Raw genomic sequence first — 18969 nt, forward strand, 5'->3', positions numbered from 1 at the left:
CCAGGTCAGTGGTGTGAGGATGCGTGTTGAGTCTGCGATCATGGGTTGCCTCCGTGCAGCGTCAAAGCAGCCAAAGCGCAAAGGAAGCGGCGCGCCAGCATGCCAAAATAAAAATCTGGGTCAAGTGGAAATCGAGCAAGCGATGGAGGATAAGTCTGCAAAACTGATATCAAACGCGCAAAATATAGACGAAGACACGATATAAAGTAGCAGCATAGAGCTGATCTTAAAAGAGCCCGGCTTTAAAGATACAAATATTGTTCCATCATCAGTCTGGGAATCCTTCGGCTTTTATTTTCTTGCTCCGTTCTCGCTTTTCCGACCTCGCCGTGGTTGTTTGTGTGCGGATTGATGCTGCCTGGATCTGTGGCCTGAAGAATGTGCAGGCAGAGAGGATGAGAGGAGGCTGAGGGAAAACCCGGAGATGTGGATGTGTGCGGACAGGGAATGGTCATGAAGACCACGGCCAAGTTCTTCCTCATGTCAGGACACTCTGAGAACATGTGAGTTTGGTCAGACGCTGTTCTGAATGTGTGTGATCAGCTAGAACTGACTAAAGCAGACTGGAGCTGTCAGATGAATACTGCATTTTCAGCAATGTACAGTTCCCAGTTCAATGTGCTTTATTGCCATTGATATCGTGCTAGTAATATTGCCAAAGAGTAGTTGAAAAGTGAAAAATGGAATAAAAAACAAAGAAATACAGTTTATGAAATAGAATAAAGAAACAAAGATTTGAGAAGAACAAGAAAATGGCCAAAAGAAGATGCTTTTTACAAACCTTTGGCATACAGTAAAAAAATAACAATTAAAAAAAAGATCAGAAATATCGGGCAGCAAGGTTGCCAGAAAAATAAAATAAAGTAAAACATGATAAAACAGTCAAATGCTGTAGCATACAAAAGCTGTGAAAACAGTGAGAGTAACATCTAATTATTACTGTTTTCTGTGGTTTTAGTAAATACTGTCTTTAACAAAATGGGTAAAATCTGTAAAAAAAAAATAGCAGTTTTTAAAACTATTTACTATATTTCAATCCTGAATATGAAATAATATGATACATATTTTTCTCACACATAATAGCAAATATCTGTAAAACAATATTGTTTCTAAATTAAATACTGTAAAAGTCGTGTAGTTTTAGCCAAACCTTGTAAAAGCATTTATGAATGAAGGAATTTATAAAAGTACAGATTTTTCATACAGATACAGTTTTGGTCTGCTCTTTATGGTTCACATGTAACTTAATGCTTTTTTCAGTGATTTCACTAATTATCTGTAATTTGCCAAAACAGGAAAAATCTGTAAAACATCAGTTTAAAAAAGTTGTAGTTAAAAACTTTTTTCAATTATTTTTTGCAGTATTTTCCAGCTTCTGCATCATTGAAGGTTCACTAGAGTTTAAAATGTAATTTAAAATAACATATTACATAAGTAGCCATAAAATAATATGATTCCCACTTCACTGTACGTTATCTGTGCTCGTTAAACACACACACTGTAAAATTCTAAGCAGTAAACTTCTCGGAAAAGTTCACCTGCAGCGATTGTCTATGCTGCAGCGAAACGATGTCCGGTGACCAGACTTTTTAGCTGAATGTGTGTTTCCAGGATCCTAAGCCTGCCTGTTGTCTGTTTCATTCACAGTGATTAGCCTATAGCCTCCAGGCTCAGCTTGTATATAGACATGTCTGCAGTAAACTTGCCGTTGCAGCAAATTTGAGGCAGTGCAGATTGACAGTAACCTGTCACTGGCCTCCCTCTGAGCTGCTAAGAAGATAAGCATGCCTGTTCCATGTATGCATTCTACCAGGCAACGGAGCAGGCGGTGATCATTTATAATGAGCCACGGATTTTCCATAACTTCAACGTTTCTGCTCTCTTGTTATGAATGTGAGGATCAGTTAAACATATTAGATATTTTAGATAGACTATTTATTGGTAACGTGACAAAGTGACAAGTCTCTGAAACTCCATAGAGAGTCAGTGATTTTGAGATTTGTGCACTGCATTTCCACATAATGCAATTTTACTCTACACAGCTCCAGTCAGGTGTAAGTTCTGCTGGGAAAAGTCAATAAACTCTTTAATTGACATGATGATAGCTGGATACTACAGACAGTCACACCTGCAGTGACTTTAATATACATTTTCTTCTGTAAAATATATACTATTACCAGTGAATTATCGTAAAGTAGAACTACAAAACGACAGAAAACTGATGTAGTCGAGTCAAGTCAGAACTGTATGTAAGCCTTGCACACCAGGGTTTTTATATGTTTGGACCACAGAGGTGATACACAGACTGATGAACTCTCTTCATCACCTTTAGGTTTCCTGAAGAGCAGGTTTGAACATCAGTGAAGTTGCTTCAACCTTCACCATTTTAGCACAGCGTGACTCATCTTACTTCCCAACTAATCCAAAAATGAACAAAGCTGCAAACATCTTCTGCCCCATGAAGGCCAGCACTAATTTCTGAAAGTGGCCACACTCTGGTAATTATGCAAAACTTTGAGCTTCAATGCAGTTTTAAACAGATGAGTTATATAAAAACCTGACCACCCACACACTTATCATCAACGGGAATTAGCCATAAAGATACATAAATATGTTTATTTGTGCTGTAGCTTTGGGCATTTTAACATGAGGGTTTTTGAGGATTGACTCTCTTATAGAATCGGCCTAAAGTGGTCGTTCATGGCGCTGCCTGTTTTAAGCACTGGTGCATCTTTGTTTTTGTTTTTTTTCAGTTTTCAGCCTTTTGCTCTGATGCTTGGCCGTGTATCACTTCTGTTCCCCTAATCCATACTTGTCACAGATGGATTGCTTTCTTTAAGTGATGATAATCTAAAATAAATCACAAGTTTAAATATCTGACATTTTCTTCACAAAATATGTACTTTACCTGAAATAAACAGAGCAGACTCTGTACTGCACAGCCTGTCATTTTGCTAGAAATACCCATGAAATGATAGAACTGCATTCTTTTGACCTCTAAAGCCCCTCAAAACCTTCTGTGCAGAATAAAAAGAGAATCACCATACTTCCTAACATTATCCATTATTTTATTTGGGTAATAATTACTGGATTGTTTGCTGAAAACACATTACTGTGTTTAACACCCTGAAGACAATGGAAATGCCAAAAATAGAGGATACATTAATGAAGGAGCAGTTTGTTATCCCTGACATTTTGATTTGATCTGTATTTGTGTCTTTTTGGATTCATTTATAGAAAGAAAATCCAGTTGTTTGGATGATGTGTTTGCATCTGCACTCCACATCAGATGTTCTTTGATGCAACGCTGCCGTTTTCATTCGATGCTTTTCCGATAAGGCAATCAAAATGCACAATTCTTTTTCTGCACAAACCGCCTTGTGAAGTTCATCTGAAGCTAATAATTGGCAGTGTAAGCTTTCTGGGTGCAACAAATTACCTACCAGTGTTGTTTTTCTCCACCAAACTCCCTTTTTGTGTTGTTTCCGTGATGAGCTGCAGTGGGGCGGCAGTAACACAAAAAGTGAATTTCATTATTCCATTCCATCTCATCCCATGAAACAGAAATACGTTTGGACACACTGGTCCCAGCTGACCTTTTATGCAGCACTTCTACCCAGAACCAAAACTGTGAATGTTGTTACCTACATTGGAATCACAGGAAATGGATCCCTTTATGACCAGTATGGACAGAAGGGGCTACCAGAAAAGGTTTTAGTGCACAAATAGCCATGTTACTGTTGGTTAAGAGTCAGAGAGACCACTTTTAATGAGCATGGTGATACCAACAGTTTCCATAGGAAGGCGCTGTTGTGTCAAGTTAAGTCACCAGGGATGTAAAACTTCTGCATTTGCTGCTCTGATGGAAACAGGATCAGTAAGGATAGAGAAACTCAGAAAGCACAAATAAATCAGTCAGAAGGTCCAGAAAACTGAGTGGTTTTATGCTGCTGCTGCATTTATAACTCAGTTAAATGTTTTTTTAATGGATTTTTAGTGAATTATTGATTTGTTAGTAGCAGCAAAAGCAGATGACTAATATTCTATTATCTACCAATCTGTTGGTGTTGGTAATAAATGTGAATAACAAACCTTCGTGGCTGATTTTTTATCAGCGTTTATGGCTCAACAGTGCATGGTCTGCATTTTATCCAGTGCTGGGAAATGCGCCAGAACCAGATAAGGAGGTTGAAGACTCATCTGAAGCTGTTGTTTCCTGTTTTCTTGATATTTTCACCTCAAATTGTTGCGATTGTTTAAGAAATGTCAGAGAAAGTCCACAGAAAACCCATGAGCACATGAACAAAATTGGTATTAGTTTGTGTTTTGGGTTCTCAGATTACATTTTAGTTGTTGTAAATAATCTAAATTAAAAGCAAGTACATTCCCAAATAGAACAGATAAAGAAAATCTAATAATTAAAGGAAATTCCATAAGTTGAGAAAAAGCCAAATGTCAAAAACCAAAAAAGGAGCAGTCAGTGGAAGCAATCTCATTCATGTTTTGCTCATTATGTATTGTATTTTGGAGTCTTTTACTGAACCTTAGGTGCAGATTTTTTTGTATAGTACTGTCATATAAAATTACACTTGATTTATCGTGTATTAATTGTAATCGTGCACCCCTGTTCATAACAGCAGGCCTTTAATTTTATACAAAAGGTTTTAGATTTTTTTGTGACAACTGGCTGACAGCCAACAGAAAGAGACCTTATCCCAAGAAATCACCATAAAAATAGAACTAACTGTCCACGTGAAAAAAGAGATAGAGTGTCTTTTGTGACTGATAATATATCAAACACAGACTCCCTCCAATGTGAAGACAGCCCACTGACATTCCCTGTTCCTCTGAAACATCCTATCTGTAAACACCCTGGGTTATGGCTCTACTGTCCAAAGGCCAAGGCAGCACAGAAGGTTGTTGAAACTGTATAACAGAGTACAGTGTCCCTCCTTTTCACAGTTAGTTTGTGCTTGTGGATGAAGCTGAAGCAGCCAAGATGTCTGCTAAGATTCTTGTAGCGTTGCTGGCTGTGTCCTGTGCCGTTTCTGCACAGACGGACATGGAGAACCGGGCGAGGGAGTTCCTGAAGGATTTTGACACGAACGCCACTGAACGTATTTACCAGAGATCCCTGGCATCATGGGCATACAACACCAACATCACAAAGGAGAATTCAGACAAAATGGTAAGTGCTAAACAAACATTTCTTGAAAAATATCGATCATATTGAGAGTTTGGATGTGAGTTGCTGATGTACATAACTTTCATGTGTTTGCTGTCATTCTGCACAGTCAGAACAGGATAGAATATGGCAAGAATTCTACACTAAGATGTCGGAAGAGTCCCTTCAGTTCAATGTGGACCAGATCACGGACCCAGAAATCAAGATACAGCTTATATCCCTTCAAAACAAAGGCTCTGGTGCTCTGTCCGCAGATAAACTTGCCCATGTAAGATGAGTCCTGTATTATATCACAGTATTACATCATCTTAAAATGTGTTTCTTTTAGATTTGTTCATAAAAAACTGTATGCTGCTTACATTAAACTAAGCATTTCTGCCTTGTGTTTTCTTTAAAATGTCCTTATAGCTGAATAAGGTGATGAATGAGATGAGTACGATCTACAGCACAGCGACGGTGTGTCTGATCGACGACCCGCTGAACTGCCAGACTTTGGAACCAGGTACAATCTTACACACTTAAGTAGCAGTTGTTGTAACCTGTCCGCCTGCGGCTGTCAGAGAAAGTCAGATAATGCAGTTCAGAATTAACAGTCACCCTGAAGAGGAAAATAATTATTAATAAAGTTCTGGAACAAAGTTTTACCAAGATACTATTGTGAGAATTGTAACATTTAGTTCTCTGTTTTGTTACTCTGACAAAAAAAAGGTTTAAATATGGACCCAAACCTTCATATCTCCATTGGTGGAAAGTAACTAAGAACATTTAGTGCAGTTTTTAAGTCCCTTTTGTGCTTCATAAACTGCTGCATTTTAGAGCAAAATATTGTACTTTTAACAGTAAAAGTGTAGTTTCCAGTCTTTTTTGATTTGTGCGGTTGGATCCTCGTGCCACAGCTTTAACCCTTACCAGGCCATGTTTCTGTAGAAGTACATATACTAAATCATATACTAAAACCACCTAATGCATAAAAATATTGATCAAGTCTTGTGAAGTTGCATTGTCGTAGACGTTCGCCATATTGAATGTCAGCCGGTACACGGCCCCGATAAGAGCTTCGTAATTGCGGCTTCGTTATAACGGCTCATACGGCTTTATCGTTTGAAATAAGCAAATTTGGGACCAATGTTTATATCTTACCAAACATACAGGTGTGTGCATATTTTATGTTAATTAGCAGTCATAAATAAGTCACATGTGTTGAGCCGAGAATGTTTGGTTTCGGCTGTGTGTACGAGTAAGCGTGAACCGAGTATACTCGGTCCCGGCTTTTTAAGGGTTTAATATTTATGTTGTTAGCTTTTCTGCAAATGAGATTTTCTCCTTATAAACTTCTCACTTGCGCCAAAAATGAACAGTTATCCAATATTTCAACAAAACAAGCGGCACAGCGACTGTATAAAGTAGTTTATCAGTTAGCATTGCGTTACATTCTTGCATCAATATTAGTGATTAGTGACAGGCAGTTTTTATCTAAATAAAGTGGTCTACTTTTACTGCTTTGTGAGACATTTTTCTGGTGATATGGTATTGATACAAAAATAGTTCAAGATATTTATGTATAGTAGCTCTGAGACAGACTGGTGACCTGTCCAGGGTGTCCCTTGCCTTCACCCGAGTCAGCTGGGATAGACTCCAGCACCCCCCATGACCCTAGTGAGGATAAAGCGGTGTATAGAGAATGGATGGATATTTATGTATAGAATAAATTAATAGGAAAATGTGTTTAAAGTATCAAAAATTAGAATTGTGGCTAAAAACTTCAACAATCATACATACAGATGAAAAAGATGATTCTAAACAAAATGCACATTTTAATAAACACTACCTGAATTTTACTTATTATGTCCTGAAATGAAAACTAACTTATACTTTTGCTATAGTAAAGTAAAGATACACTATTTCCCTCTGCAATTTAGTAGCTTTAGACCACAGATTATTTTAAAACAGAACAAGTACAGTGCATGAGTAAATGTACTTAGCGGCACAAGATTCCGCCACTACTATCATACTTGTTTTATTTGTTGTTGTTTTTTAGATTTGATGAAAAGTACAGCTTTTATCTGAGATCAACGCCGGTTCTGCTCCGTCTCTGACTTGTGTCTTTCTCTGTTTCCAGGCCTGGAGGATGTGATGGCCAACAGCGAAAACTACGGCGAGCGTCTCCATGTGTGGGAGGGCTGGAGGAGGCAGGTGGGCCAGAGGATGAGGCCTCTGTACGAAGACTACGTGGACCTGAAGAACGAAGCTGCTAAACTCAACGGTAATGAATTCAAAGAAAACTGTTGAAGTGTGATTGAAGGAAACATCTAAGTGTCAAGGTCTAAATGCAGACTATCAGCTTATCAAGGAACTGTAAGGATATAAACTAGTATTCTGGACTGTATGTGAGTGCCTGATAGGAACACAGAGAGCTGATAGTGTGAGCCTCTGCTGGTTTGTCGGCCTGATGTGATGTTCATGGTTGTGGTTGTGCAAAAGGAAGTCTGAATCAATCATTGTCGAATAAAACTACAGAAAATAACACCTTTTATTTTTTTCCCCTGCTGGATCTACTTCTTTCTTACACATTTACGTGCACAGGTTTTGAAGATTATGGCGCTTACTGGAGATCCGACTATGAGACCATTGAGGACGAGCCTCTGTACAAGTACACCGGAGATCAGCTGATGGATGACGTCCGTTCCATATATAAACAGGTGCGTCTTTGTCAGCAGATTTGGCTCCATTATGTGTGTCTCACGCTTCAGTGCATCCACACTAACGACAAGGAGAATGTATAGTTTATAGTTATTGATTTTGCAAACTAAGTACCAGCAGTGATGTTTGTTTCCTTCCCACAGATTTTACCTTTATACAAGGAGCTGCATGCCTATGTGAGAGCCAAGCTTATAGAGAAGTACCCAGGACACATCGTTTCAGACGGACCTCTGCCGGCCCACCTGCTCGGTACGTAGAGGATTTTGTGCAGAAATCGTAATCGGTCCTGTTGGACGCATTAAATTGCAAATATTAAAGTAGTGTCATTTTCTTTCCTACATTTTGCCGTCAAAATTATCATATTTGAGAAAGTCAGCAGCCTCAAAAGCTCATCATCGTGGAGGATTCAAAGCTTTACTGACACATAAAGGGGAACAGTTTACAATTAAGTTCTTCACTTTCCATCCACTGTGATTAACTTCCACAGAATAAAATAATTTAAAAGTCTAAAGGTGCATCTTGGACATAACACAAAAGAGAAGAGGGGACAAAAAAATGTAATCATTTTTTATTCAGAATAAAATTCAATATATCCTTTCACATTTATTCTTTCCTTATGTTGTTCTTTTTGTGTCATATTGTGTTATATTCTTGGTGTTATTATTATTATCATTATTGATACTTTTATTAGTATTAATTTCTGAGATATGCACACAGGCACTGACACTCATATTTTTCTATTTTGTCGTCCTTATTTTTCCCTTTTTGTCGTGTTTCATCTGTAGTCTTGCTATTTTTTTTACTTTCTTTTCTTTGTCTCCCTCATATCTGTTCCACAATCCACCAACATGTTTTTCTCAGGTTCTGATTCTGACACCAGTTTTTAGGAATCAAAGAAGCTGATAACCAGTATTTGGAATTCAAACACAAAATGTTGTTAAAATGCCTTTGTAGATTATTTTTTTGTACGTGTGTATCATTGGCTATTAGTCCTGATGTGTAACCAATCAGAAAGTGCCGTGGGTCAGACGTTACTTGAGAGTAAAGACAGAAATTCAGCTGCTTCAGAGCCAAAGATTTTAAATTCATTTACTTTACTCGAAATCAGTTCGAAAGGAAAAAGAAAAAAACAGATAACTCTGTTTTGATAAATTTTCAGAAAACTTTTTTTATTGTTTACTTGAGATAATATCAATCAAACTGAAGTTGAGTGGATTTGACTCAGTAGAAAAATACATGACAAAATAGAGAAAAAATAAATTATTAGTATTATTATTATTAGCTCAAGTAAACAATCAAAAAAATGAGTTTTCTGAAAATGGAGTTACCTGTTTTTGCAAATGAACTCTTCAAATACAACAGTGATATTCAGAAAAATAATGATCTTCTGTGTCTCCTGTTATGTTTTCTTGTATTTTAAGTGCACAGTCATCCTGGTTTGGGGTGGAGGCTTGGACAGTTTTCTATCTCGGCTTTCTAGATGTGTGCTTTACCTGATCAGAAAGCCTTTGTCATAGTGACATTTTATGAACTTTAAAAATAGATTTCCATCAGGTACGTACACGTGATGCACTTATCCTCCTCCAGAGCGCCACACCTGAACAATTACCTTTGCACTTTAATGCCCTCCTGCCAAATCCTCTGCTGGATGGGATGTTTGCTTCATGCTAAGTAGCTTATGCAATGTTTTCCCATCACATAATCTACCTATCAGAAGGATCTTAGAGTAGATATTTGTGGACATAATAAACACAGCTGAGGGAGCCAATGGATATGAATGAAAGTTTTTAGTTCAGAACTGAGGTTTGTCTCCCTCTGTTGTCGAAGTCTCATCACTACCGCTTTGTTGCATAGGAAAAAGAAGTCCAGCAGATGTACTGTTTGGCTTTTAGAAGAAATGAATTGCTGCATCCTCTTGTTAAGGGTTTCAATTAACTCATCCCAGCAGTTTGCAACATTCATCTTATTACTGTCCACCGTGGGAGGAAAATTACTTAGAGATTGAGGAATATCCTTTTTCCTCATTTGTTTGTTTTCCAGGTGACATGTGGGGAAGATTCTGGTCCAACCTGTACCGCCTGGCAGTTCCCTTCCCTAACCAGACAGATATTGATGTCAGCGACACCATGGTGGAGAAGGTATGGGGCAGTTTACTGTCTGTACATAAAAGCAGAAACAGCATATGAAATGTTACAGATTGTTTTTTCAATATAGTGTGGTGCTGGAATAAAGAGATGGAAACATGCACGGTGTTAAAATCTTCAGCTGGGACTGAAATCATCTGTCAAATGTCAACTTGTATTTCAGGGTTGGACTGAGGAGAGGATGTTTAAAGAAGCAGAAAAGTTCTTCATGTCTGTGGGACTGTACAAGATGTTTGACAACTTCTGGAATAACTCCATGCTGGAGAAACCTGATGATGGACGCTCGGTGGTCTGCCACCCCACAGCCTGGGACATGGGAAACAGGGAGGACTTTAGGTGGGACACATCTGCAGACATGCACATATTCGCACATGCACTCATATGCAGCCACGCAAAGATTTTCTTCAGATTGCTTTAGTGCTGTGCTGAGCAAATTAACTGTAGATGATTTCATATTTATGAGAGCTTTAAATATGAACTTGCTGAAGCAGAGATACTGATTGAACTCTGAGTCATTTTTATTTTTCCTGCTGATAAAGATAATCCGGATTTTAGTTGTAAAATAATAATAGTTGCACCAACACTGACTGTAATGCCTGTAGTGGTAAAGGCTGTTCAAATAGAGAATCTAACTTAATATGGCTCTTCAATTGTCACATTACATTAAAGTTACTGTTATAAACCTCTTTAGACAAGGATAGACTTTATTTTGTCTGACCTGGGCTGTAGTGTTTGTCACACTGGCCTTATCAGAAACGTGTAATTGCATGTGCTGTTTATTGGTGCACTGCAGCTGATACGATGTTATGAAATGACTGTAATAGAAAGCATGACTGCTGATACGAGCGCTTCTCCTGTGACACCTACAGGATCAAAATGTGCACCTTGGTCAACATGGACCACTTCCTCACAGTGCACCATGAAATGGGCCACAACCAGTACCAGATGGCTTACCGGAACCTGCCCTACCTTCTGAGGGACGGAGCCAATGAGGGTTTCCACGAGGCTGTTGGAGAAATCATGTCCCTGTCTGCTGCAACGCCCAAACACCTGCAGAGCGTCGATCTCCTGCACGCTAACTTCACTTACAATAATTGTAATACTGATGTAGAAGTGTTGCTTCTCCAAAACATTAAGCTAGTATTATCCATCATTTAACAATAACAGAAGCTATGTGAAAGAGTGATGACCCTCATCTGAGGCTGTATGTAGCCTTTTAGCATTTTTCAGCTAATCGTTTTGGTTTTGGGACCCTAAGCTTTTAGCGTTGTTCCAGCAGGAGGCGCTGGTTTTTAATTTAAAGCTTTAAAACTCCATTGTACATCACCTGCCCAGCATCAAACCCCAACAAGACACAGATTCTGGTTCTTGTAGCAGAACTTTTAGCTGCTGAATTCCCCCCAAAAAATCCCTTCAGAGCTAAAAAGACAATGAACATTAGATGTGCAGTCTTCAGGTTACCAGAAACTCAACTTTAAACATATGCTTGCATGTGTAAATCAGCAGCTGATTGCTAGTAACTAAGTTTACCATATGAGCTTAAACAATATGGCAGTGGTGAGCTTGTTTTCCCTACTTCTACGTGGCTGAAAACATCAGCTATTGCAGGTAAAACTTTACAGCGTGGCTGCCCTCGACTAGCATTTAAGGTCAAAATAGCTTCAGCAGCATAGAAGCTATCAGAATAGCATGACCTTGGACCCTCTGTTAACTGTTTTACTAACTGTCATAAATATATTTATAGGGTCTGCCATGCTGTCAGGTGACAGATTGAATGAAAAAAGAACACTAGCATTATTCCTAGCGGGAGTCAGCAGCTTTTAATGAAAAGCCCCCACTATTTTCCCCCAAGAGTTGATCGAGTTGTCTGTAAATATGCACCTGATTGCTGGTAACCAAGTTTGCCATATGAGCTTAGATGATTTGACGAGTTTGTTTCTGCTGACCCCAAGTGCCCAAAAACGTCAATTATTTGAGGTCAAACTTTATAATGCGTCTCAAGGTTGCTGCCCTCACATGGCATTTAAGTTTAAATAGCTTCAGCACAATCAAGGTTATCGGGAAAGCATGACCTTAATCCTCCTAGTGACTGTTTTTCTAATTCATTTACAGAGTCTGACACACAGATAGGTGACAGATTGAATCAAAAACCAACAGAAAGTGTCTCCATCAGGTGTTAGGTCACCAGTGATGCCCCACACAGCACAACAGATTCACCAGATATCCTCAAGGGTTCCATTTTTCCCGTAGTTGGTCCCCGGTCCGTGTGAAATACAGAATGTTAAACATTTGAGGATTCTGTAGGAAGCCCATTGAAATAGAATCGCACTGTAAAAAATGTGTCCTCGCATCTTTTCTTGTGTTCAGAGCTTTAAAGGGTTTCTTCACCTTTTTGCTCTCTGTATTATAAACTTGTTGTGTTTTTTTTTTCCTTGCAGACACAGAGATCAACTTCCTGCTGAAACAGGCGCTCACCATTGTGGCCACGCTTCCGTTCACGTACATGCTGGAGGAATGGAGGTGGCAGGTGTTTGCAGGGAACATCACCAAAGACGAGTGGATGAAACGCTGGTGGGAGATGAAGTAAGGAGTGGCCTATGTGACACATCTGGAATTAATGCAGTTCACTCGAAAATTCTCACAGAAATTCTATAAACATCAGTTGAATGTCACTGTAATGAAATGCTCATTTGAAATGCTGTTTTGGGTTGTGCAGTTCAGGGTCTTTCAGCTTGTATTAGTGTTGATTCTGTGTTGTTCTAACAGGAGGGAGCTGGTTGGGGTGGTGGAGCCAGTGCCAAGAGATGAGAGCTACTGTGACCCCCCTGCTCTGTTCCACGTATCCGGAGACTATTCTTTCATCAGGTAACCGTCGTACTGTGTAGCTGTAAGGAAATGAAAGCATAACTTTGACTCTGGATTTGTGTTTCCCTCACAAAGAGTTGTGTTTGTCGGTTCTGATTATCAGTTCAGTTTCAGCACAGAAAAAGGAAGCGTTGGTTTCTTTAGCAAGTTTCAGACATTTATTTCTGGTAAAGTACCTGTTGTTTATCTAAAAAATCCCCAAAGACACCAAACAGATAGTCTTTAAATTCTACTCACTTTGTTGTTCATGTTGTACACAACAACAAAAATTGATAGCACACTTTAATTAGCATGAAACCTACATTAAAAGCCTTTAGAGCAGGGCTGTCAAACATGCGGCCCACGGGCCAAAACCGGCCCTCCAGTGGGTCTAATCTGGCTCGTCGGATGACTTTGTAAAGTGTAAAAGTTACAAAGAAGTCATTAACTGTAAATTGTAAATCAGTACAACTATAAATTTAAAATAATTTCTAGACCATGACGAGTTGTTTTGATCAACAATCTAGATTATTCATTGTTCTTTTGTCGCATTGTGTCTCATTTTTGTAATGTTTTTTCTTGTTTTTGTTGTTTATTTGGTCTTTTTTTTGTCTGACTTTTGTGGTTTTGTTTCTCGTTTTGGTCATTTAGTGTTTCCTTTTTGTGTCACTTGTGTTTTTTGTCTTATTTTTGTCATGTTGTGTTTTGCTTTAATCACTCTTTTGTGTATCTTTTGTGTCATTTTGTGTTTTTTGTCTCACTTGTGTTGTTTGTTTGCTTTTTTGTCATTTTGTTTCTCGCTTTTGTCATTTTTTGTCTCGTTTGTCCATTTTTTGGTGCTTTGTAGCTTTTTGTCTAATATTTTGTCTCTGTTTTGATTCGTGTCGTTTCTCTTTTTTGTAATTTTGTGTCTCATTTTTGTAATTTTTGTCTAGTATTTGTTGTTTTTTTGGTCTTTATTTGTCAGACTTTTGTCATTTTGATCATGAAGTCAAATACTGTATCATTCAGTTCCAGATACCTGTGACTAAATATTTAATTCCTTTGCAGAAAAACGTGTGTAAATGATAAACTGAGGAATAATCTTGAAATTTCACTTATTTTTCTTAAGAAATTTTAGGTTGTTCATAATGTTTTGTAAAAAAAAAAAAAAATCCTTAAATGTGAATATTTTTGCACTAAAACGAAGGAAAGCTTTGGAGTTGTCATTATTTATTATGCAGTGATTTTACTGGTCCAGCTCACTTCAGATCAGATTGGGCCCCCTGCTTTAGACTGACCGTCACATTACATGTAAACAATCAGTGTGTTTACAGTTCAATTTAGATTTTCTGCTGCTTTCTGCCTGCATTAGGGAGAAAAGAAGAATCACACACATTTGGGTTTAGAGTTGATGTGCTAATAACGATTTAAATACGATCACATTCTTCCCAGTTCTGCTTTGAAGCGTCACTGATGTGTGTGTGTTCGTTGCTGTTTTTTGAATGCAGGTACTTCACCAGAACCATCTACCAGTTTCAGTTCCAAAAAGCTCTCTGCGATGCTGCCAATCACACGGGTCCGTTGTCGTCATGTGACATCACTGGTTCTACTGCAGCAGGAACCAAGCTGAGGTTTGTAAAACTTCTAGTTCCTCCTTGAAGGCTGCTCACTGGTTTCTGCTGCCTCAGGGACAGACCTTTAAGTTTAGTAGTTAGATGTCGTGGACGGTCAAAACAATGTCTGCTACACCATGTTGTTGTACACTTTTGTGGCGTAAATGCAACAGTAATTTATCATCATCATTGTTTTGTGCTAGAAATATGCTGGAGATGGGAAGGTCCCAGTCCTGGACCCGGGCTTTGCAGACGATAGCTGGTGATGTTAAGATGGATGCCGGCCCCCTGTTAGACTACTTCCAAGAACTTCACGACTGGCTGAAGGTGGAGAACCAGAACCACAAAAGGACTGTAGGCTGGAGGACGGACAGAGATCCATGTGAGCACAAAAGATACTGAGGACTACTGCCACTGAAATAACAAGCACTTGTAAAATATTTGGCTAGCTGGGGGAAATGCCTGAACTGCACAATGTTGCCGCTTCAAACTTAAAATCACAACGTGCTGTTTTGTGCGGCTTACACAAAGGAGATTCGTTTCTGTAATAATGATTCCTGTCTCAGCCCTCTTTGTTTTTGCTCTTCCACCTGTCTCCTGCCACTTCCTGTTCCTACCACGTGTCCTTGGACTTTCTTCCCCGTCTCGGTCACCTGGCTTCCCACACCCACACACCTGTTTCCCCTTATCCATTCACCTCACAGAACCACTTATCTGCCCCCAGTCTGTTCCCAGATCAGTGAGTCATTCAAGCTATACAAGGTGTTCTGTTTTTTTTACCTTGTTAACATGTAATAGTAATAATAATAACTTTATTTATATAACACCCTAAAGAAAAGTGTTCATAAAGTGTTTTGACAGTTCAAACGTGCAACACAGACAATCAGACAAGATAAGAGACAAATCAGAGCAGTCAATTAAAATAAATAGTAAAAATTATAGTAAATTAAATGAATAATTATATAGATTAGCAATCACAACAAACAAAGGAACTAGGCAGTTTAAAAATTAAAGAATAGGATTGAAGGTTAAAATTAGAAACTAAAAATAAAAAAAGTCAGAGAATTAAAGAATTAGAGAGACGACATCACACCAAGGAACCAGGCAGCTAAAGTCAAATAAAACCAGAGAGAACGTCTAAAATAAACAGGACACAATACAAAATAAAACACTAGAACTACATAGAGCTAAAAGTAAACCTCACATAAAAGCACATCTGTAAAAATGGGTTTGAAGAAATGATTTAAAAGAAGTTACTGACTCTGCAGCCCTTATGGTGCTTTTCATGTGTTTCAAAAGCACCGACTTGGACATCTATCGATGTAAAAAAAAAAAAATCAAAAACCTGAAGAGATAATTCTGTCAAATTGTGCAGTACAGTTTCTGTAGTATTCTTCTTCAAAACCAGTCGAACATGTATCGCTGCAGTGTGGTTTTAGTACGCTCGAGCTGCAGCGAATGGGGAGGGGAGAAAAGACGAAGGCTTTAAGTTTTAGGAGTTTAATCAATGACCGACAAGCAGTTTGCCTTTCTCATGCACTGCATTTGGGCCCTTCTTCAGTTTCCTCTCGCTTTCAAGCTTTATGCTACGGTGTGATACCAGCCGTAGCTTCATATTTCATTCACAGATGTTTATTCGTCTTCTCGTGCTGAACTGCTCCATTCCTTTGTGTCCTCTTTTGTTTCCTGCACAGAAGATTCATTGGGACTGAGTGTATTTTCGCTTTACGTTTAAGTTCACATCAGGCACAGCTAAACTGAAAAGTTTTCCTAGAGACACAGAAATTATATGAGCTGACACTTCTCTCAGCATTACTTAAAAGCTGTGACACACACACACACACACACACACACACACACAAACATCTGATGTTATTTCTGGTAAAACATTTGCAGTGCAACTTCATGAAGAAGCACTGAAGTAAAACAAAAAAGTTCCTGAGGGTGTTTTTAAGGAAGTAGGAAAATGCCCTCCAGCCACTGGTGTTCTTTAATGACAGATATTTGCACAGTCACACTGCGTCATTCACTAGAAGGTGCGTTTCCTGAATAAAGCGCGTGTGATTACTGCTTACGGAGTTACGATTGCATCAGTGATGACAGATTTGCAGTAAATTTCTGTTTTCTGTTTTGCATCCTACCAAAATAGAAACGTCCAAACGTCTCGTGCTCCACGTTTGATTTAATGAAATATGGAGAATGAAAGTGAGAAACATTTGTAGCAAAGGATTCATTATTCATTAAACAGAATTAATGATTAATTTCTTGTTTTTTTTACAGTTTCAGAGAACGCCATCACAGTGAGACTGAGTCTGAAGGCTGCGATGGGCGATGGAGCTGTGAGTAGAAGTCTTAATTACACCTGAAGTAACAGAAATTCTGCAGCTATGAAGTCACTTGCAGTCTGTTTGATGTCATGGAAAATAATCTTGACCTAATGTGTGCTGCAGTATCCCTGGAATGACAACGAGCTGTACCTGTTCAAGGCCAACATTGCTTATATTATGAGGCAGCACTACAGCCAGAAGAACCAGAGCATTCACTTCACGTCAGTATCCTCAGCTATCCCGGAAATAAAAATAGCAACATGATTTAGTCTTTTTTTTTTTACATTTCTCCATTTACACCCACAGAGCAGAAAACATCCTCAACAGCGAGCCCACACCCAGAATCTCCTTCGAATTCGTGGTGAGCGACCCAGCGAGCCCCTCCATATTCATCCCAAAGAGTGAGGTGGAGGCTGCCATCCGGTGAGGCAAAAACATTCACTCTCTTAATTTGATGTTACATTGAAAGTGTCAAAGAGTTTTCACTAAAAATTGTTAAAATTGATAAATAAAGAGGTAAATAATAATAATAATTGTCCAAAATCAATCGAAAAATGCCTTTAAAATTGCCCAAAAAATGATTCAAAATGTCCACATGGACCCATGTAGGCATTTTCAGTGTCAAAAAATAGCAAAAGCTGGAACTTTTTCTTGTCAAACTCCCCACTCATCAAATCCTACCGATGTTACAGCCTCAAACGTTCGCAAAATGTCACCTATAGACTGTTAAGTGTATTCTGCCTTATGCTGTTTTTCGTGTCTGTGTTTGTGACTTGACTTGAATGTTAATATGTCTTCAAAATGACACAAATGTTCTGAAATGTTTGTTTCTGTGCATTCATTCTCAGTCAGCCATCAATTCAACCGCTATTTTTGCTGTTTTTTCATAATAAAAAAGTGTCCAGGAAAGAAAGAAAGAAAGAAAGAAAGAAAGACAGACAGAGGTTCTAAGCAGGTGTAGTAGCTGAGCTAATTCATTGTTTTTTGAAGGTTTTTGGGGCTTAGCTGAGACAAAGAGAATCAAGTGCAAAGTATAAAAAAAAAGTTTATTTATTTTGTCAGGAATGTGAAAAATGTTAAATAATGGATCCAATATTCAATCAGCAAATATTTGGGGCCAGTTTCAGAAGTCTTTAGCATCATGAATTTAGGATCTTAATTAAATTTCTGTGTGCAGTATTTGACATAATCAACTTTATGTGTACTGCCCCTGAATGAGCAGTAACTAATTAGTTTCTGTGTCCGTCCCAGGACATATCGAGGTCGACTCAATGACGCCTTCATGTTAGACGACAAGACGCTAGAGTTTGTGGACATCATGCCGACGCTGGCCCCTCCAGTGCAGCAGCCCGTGGTGGTTTGGTTGGTGGTGTTTGGTATCGTCATGGGCATCGTGGTGCTGCTGGGCGTCTACCTCATCGTTGATGGCATCAGAGAGCGCAATAAGTGAGTTTCTTCTCCAGACCAAGGCTCCTTTCTGGCGTGTTTGAGCAGCCACTTGACACGCTGTCTTTGTTGTGTTTGTAGGAAACCTACAGAGGTAACTGCAGAGAACCCCTATGATGCTGATGGACACAGTAACAAAGCCTATGAGGACAGTGAAAGTGAACTAACCGGACTCTGAGTGCGCCGCTGAAGAACAGAGGGAACTACTTCATGCTACAGTAGTGTCATAGTCGCCGTCCACGAATTGGACGGTGAAGCTTTATAATCACTTTTCCCACCAGTGCTGCTTGGCCTCTCATCAACATTAACAATACTGTTAAATGTGAATATGTGTTAGAGTTTTAGTTTTGAGCTGCACAGCTGTTGTATAGTTAGTATCTCTGTTAACAAAAGCACTAATTCCTGTATAATAAATGTACTTCCATGTGAATGTCCTCAAAGTCTGCCAGGCTAATATTACACTTTGTGTTACAACAAGTAATACAATTCAAAATGTACTTTACTATGCTTTTTTGAGATGCCATTAAGTGCAATTAAATGTATTTAAGTATTGTTTTTGTTATAATAATATGTGCTTTCCTTGTACTTTTAGAAAAATTAAGTTAATGTCTTTGGCAAAAATAATAAATACTATGTAGAATATACATGAATTAAACTGCAAAACTAAATCTGTAATAGTTCATTTTAAGTTATAAAGGATACCTTTACATACAATCAAAATATAGAAT

General features: G+C 38.5%; 1 protein-coding gene across 3 annotated transcripts; it reads left to right on the top strand.

The window, feature by feature from the left end:
- Positions 1–54: 54 nt before the first annotated feature.
- ace2 (angiotensin I converting enzyme 2) lies at positions 55–18675 on the top strand. Of its 3 annotated transcripts, XM_022208299.2 has the most exons (20): positions 55–503; positions 2333–2498; positions 5057–5188; positions 5295–5453; positions 5594–5687; positions 7305–7448; positions 7769–7884; positions 8029–8134; positions 9926–10023; positions 10193–10365; positions 10899–11125; positions 12468–12612; positions 12796–12894; positions 14364–14486; positions 14672–14850; positions 16749–16807; positions 16919–17016; positions 17102–17218; positions 18047–18241; positions 18323–18675. In XM_022208299.2, exons 3-20 carry the CDS (start codon positions 5063–5065, stop codon positions 18417–18419), a joined length of 2355 nt encoding a protein of 784 aa, XP_022063991.2. In that variant the 5' UTR covers positions 55–503; positions 2333–2498; positions 5057–5062; the 3' UTR covers positions 18420–18675. The 3 variants fall into 3 exon arrangements, with proteins under 3 accessions (XP_022063991.2, XP_051797280.1, XP_051797288.1); XM_051941320.1 differs by having other exon boundaries at positions 2333–5188; XM_051941328.1 differs by lacking the exon at positions 2333–2498.
- The last annotated feature ends 294 nt before the right edge of the window (positions 18676–18969 follow it).

Source organism: Acanthochromis polyacanthus, chromosome 2 (genome assembly GCF_021347895.1).
Source record: "Acanthochromis polyacanthus isolate Apoly-LR-REF ecotype Palm Island chromosome 2, KAUST_Apoly_ChrSc, whole genome shotgun sequence".
Taxonomy (NCBI): Eukaryota; Metazoa; Chordata; class Actinopteri; family Pomacentridae; genus Acanthochromis; species Acanthochromis polyacanthus.

Coding starts and splice junctions, on each gene's coding strand:
- ace2 (XM_051941320.1), top strand. CDS start 5,000: ATGTCTGCTAAGATTCTTGTAGCGTTGCTGGCTGTGTCCTGTGCCGTT. Junction 5,454..5,593: donor CCGCAGATAAACTTGCCCAT/GTAAGATGAGTC, acceptor ATGTCCTTATAG/CTGAATAAGGTGATGAATGA. Junction 11,126..12,467: donor TAACTTCACTTACAATAATT/GTAATACTGATG, acceptor TTTTCCTTGCAG/ACACAGAGATCAACTTCCTG.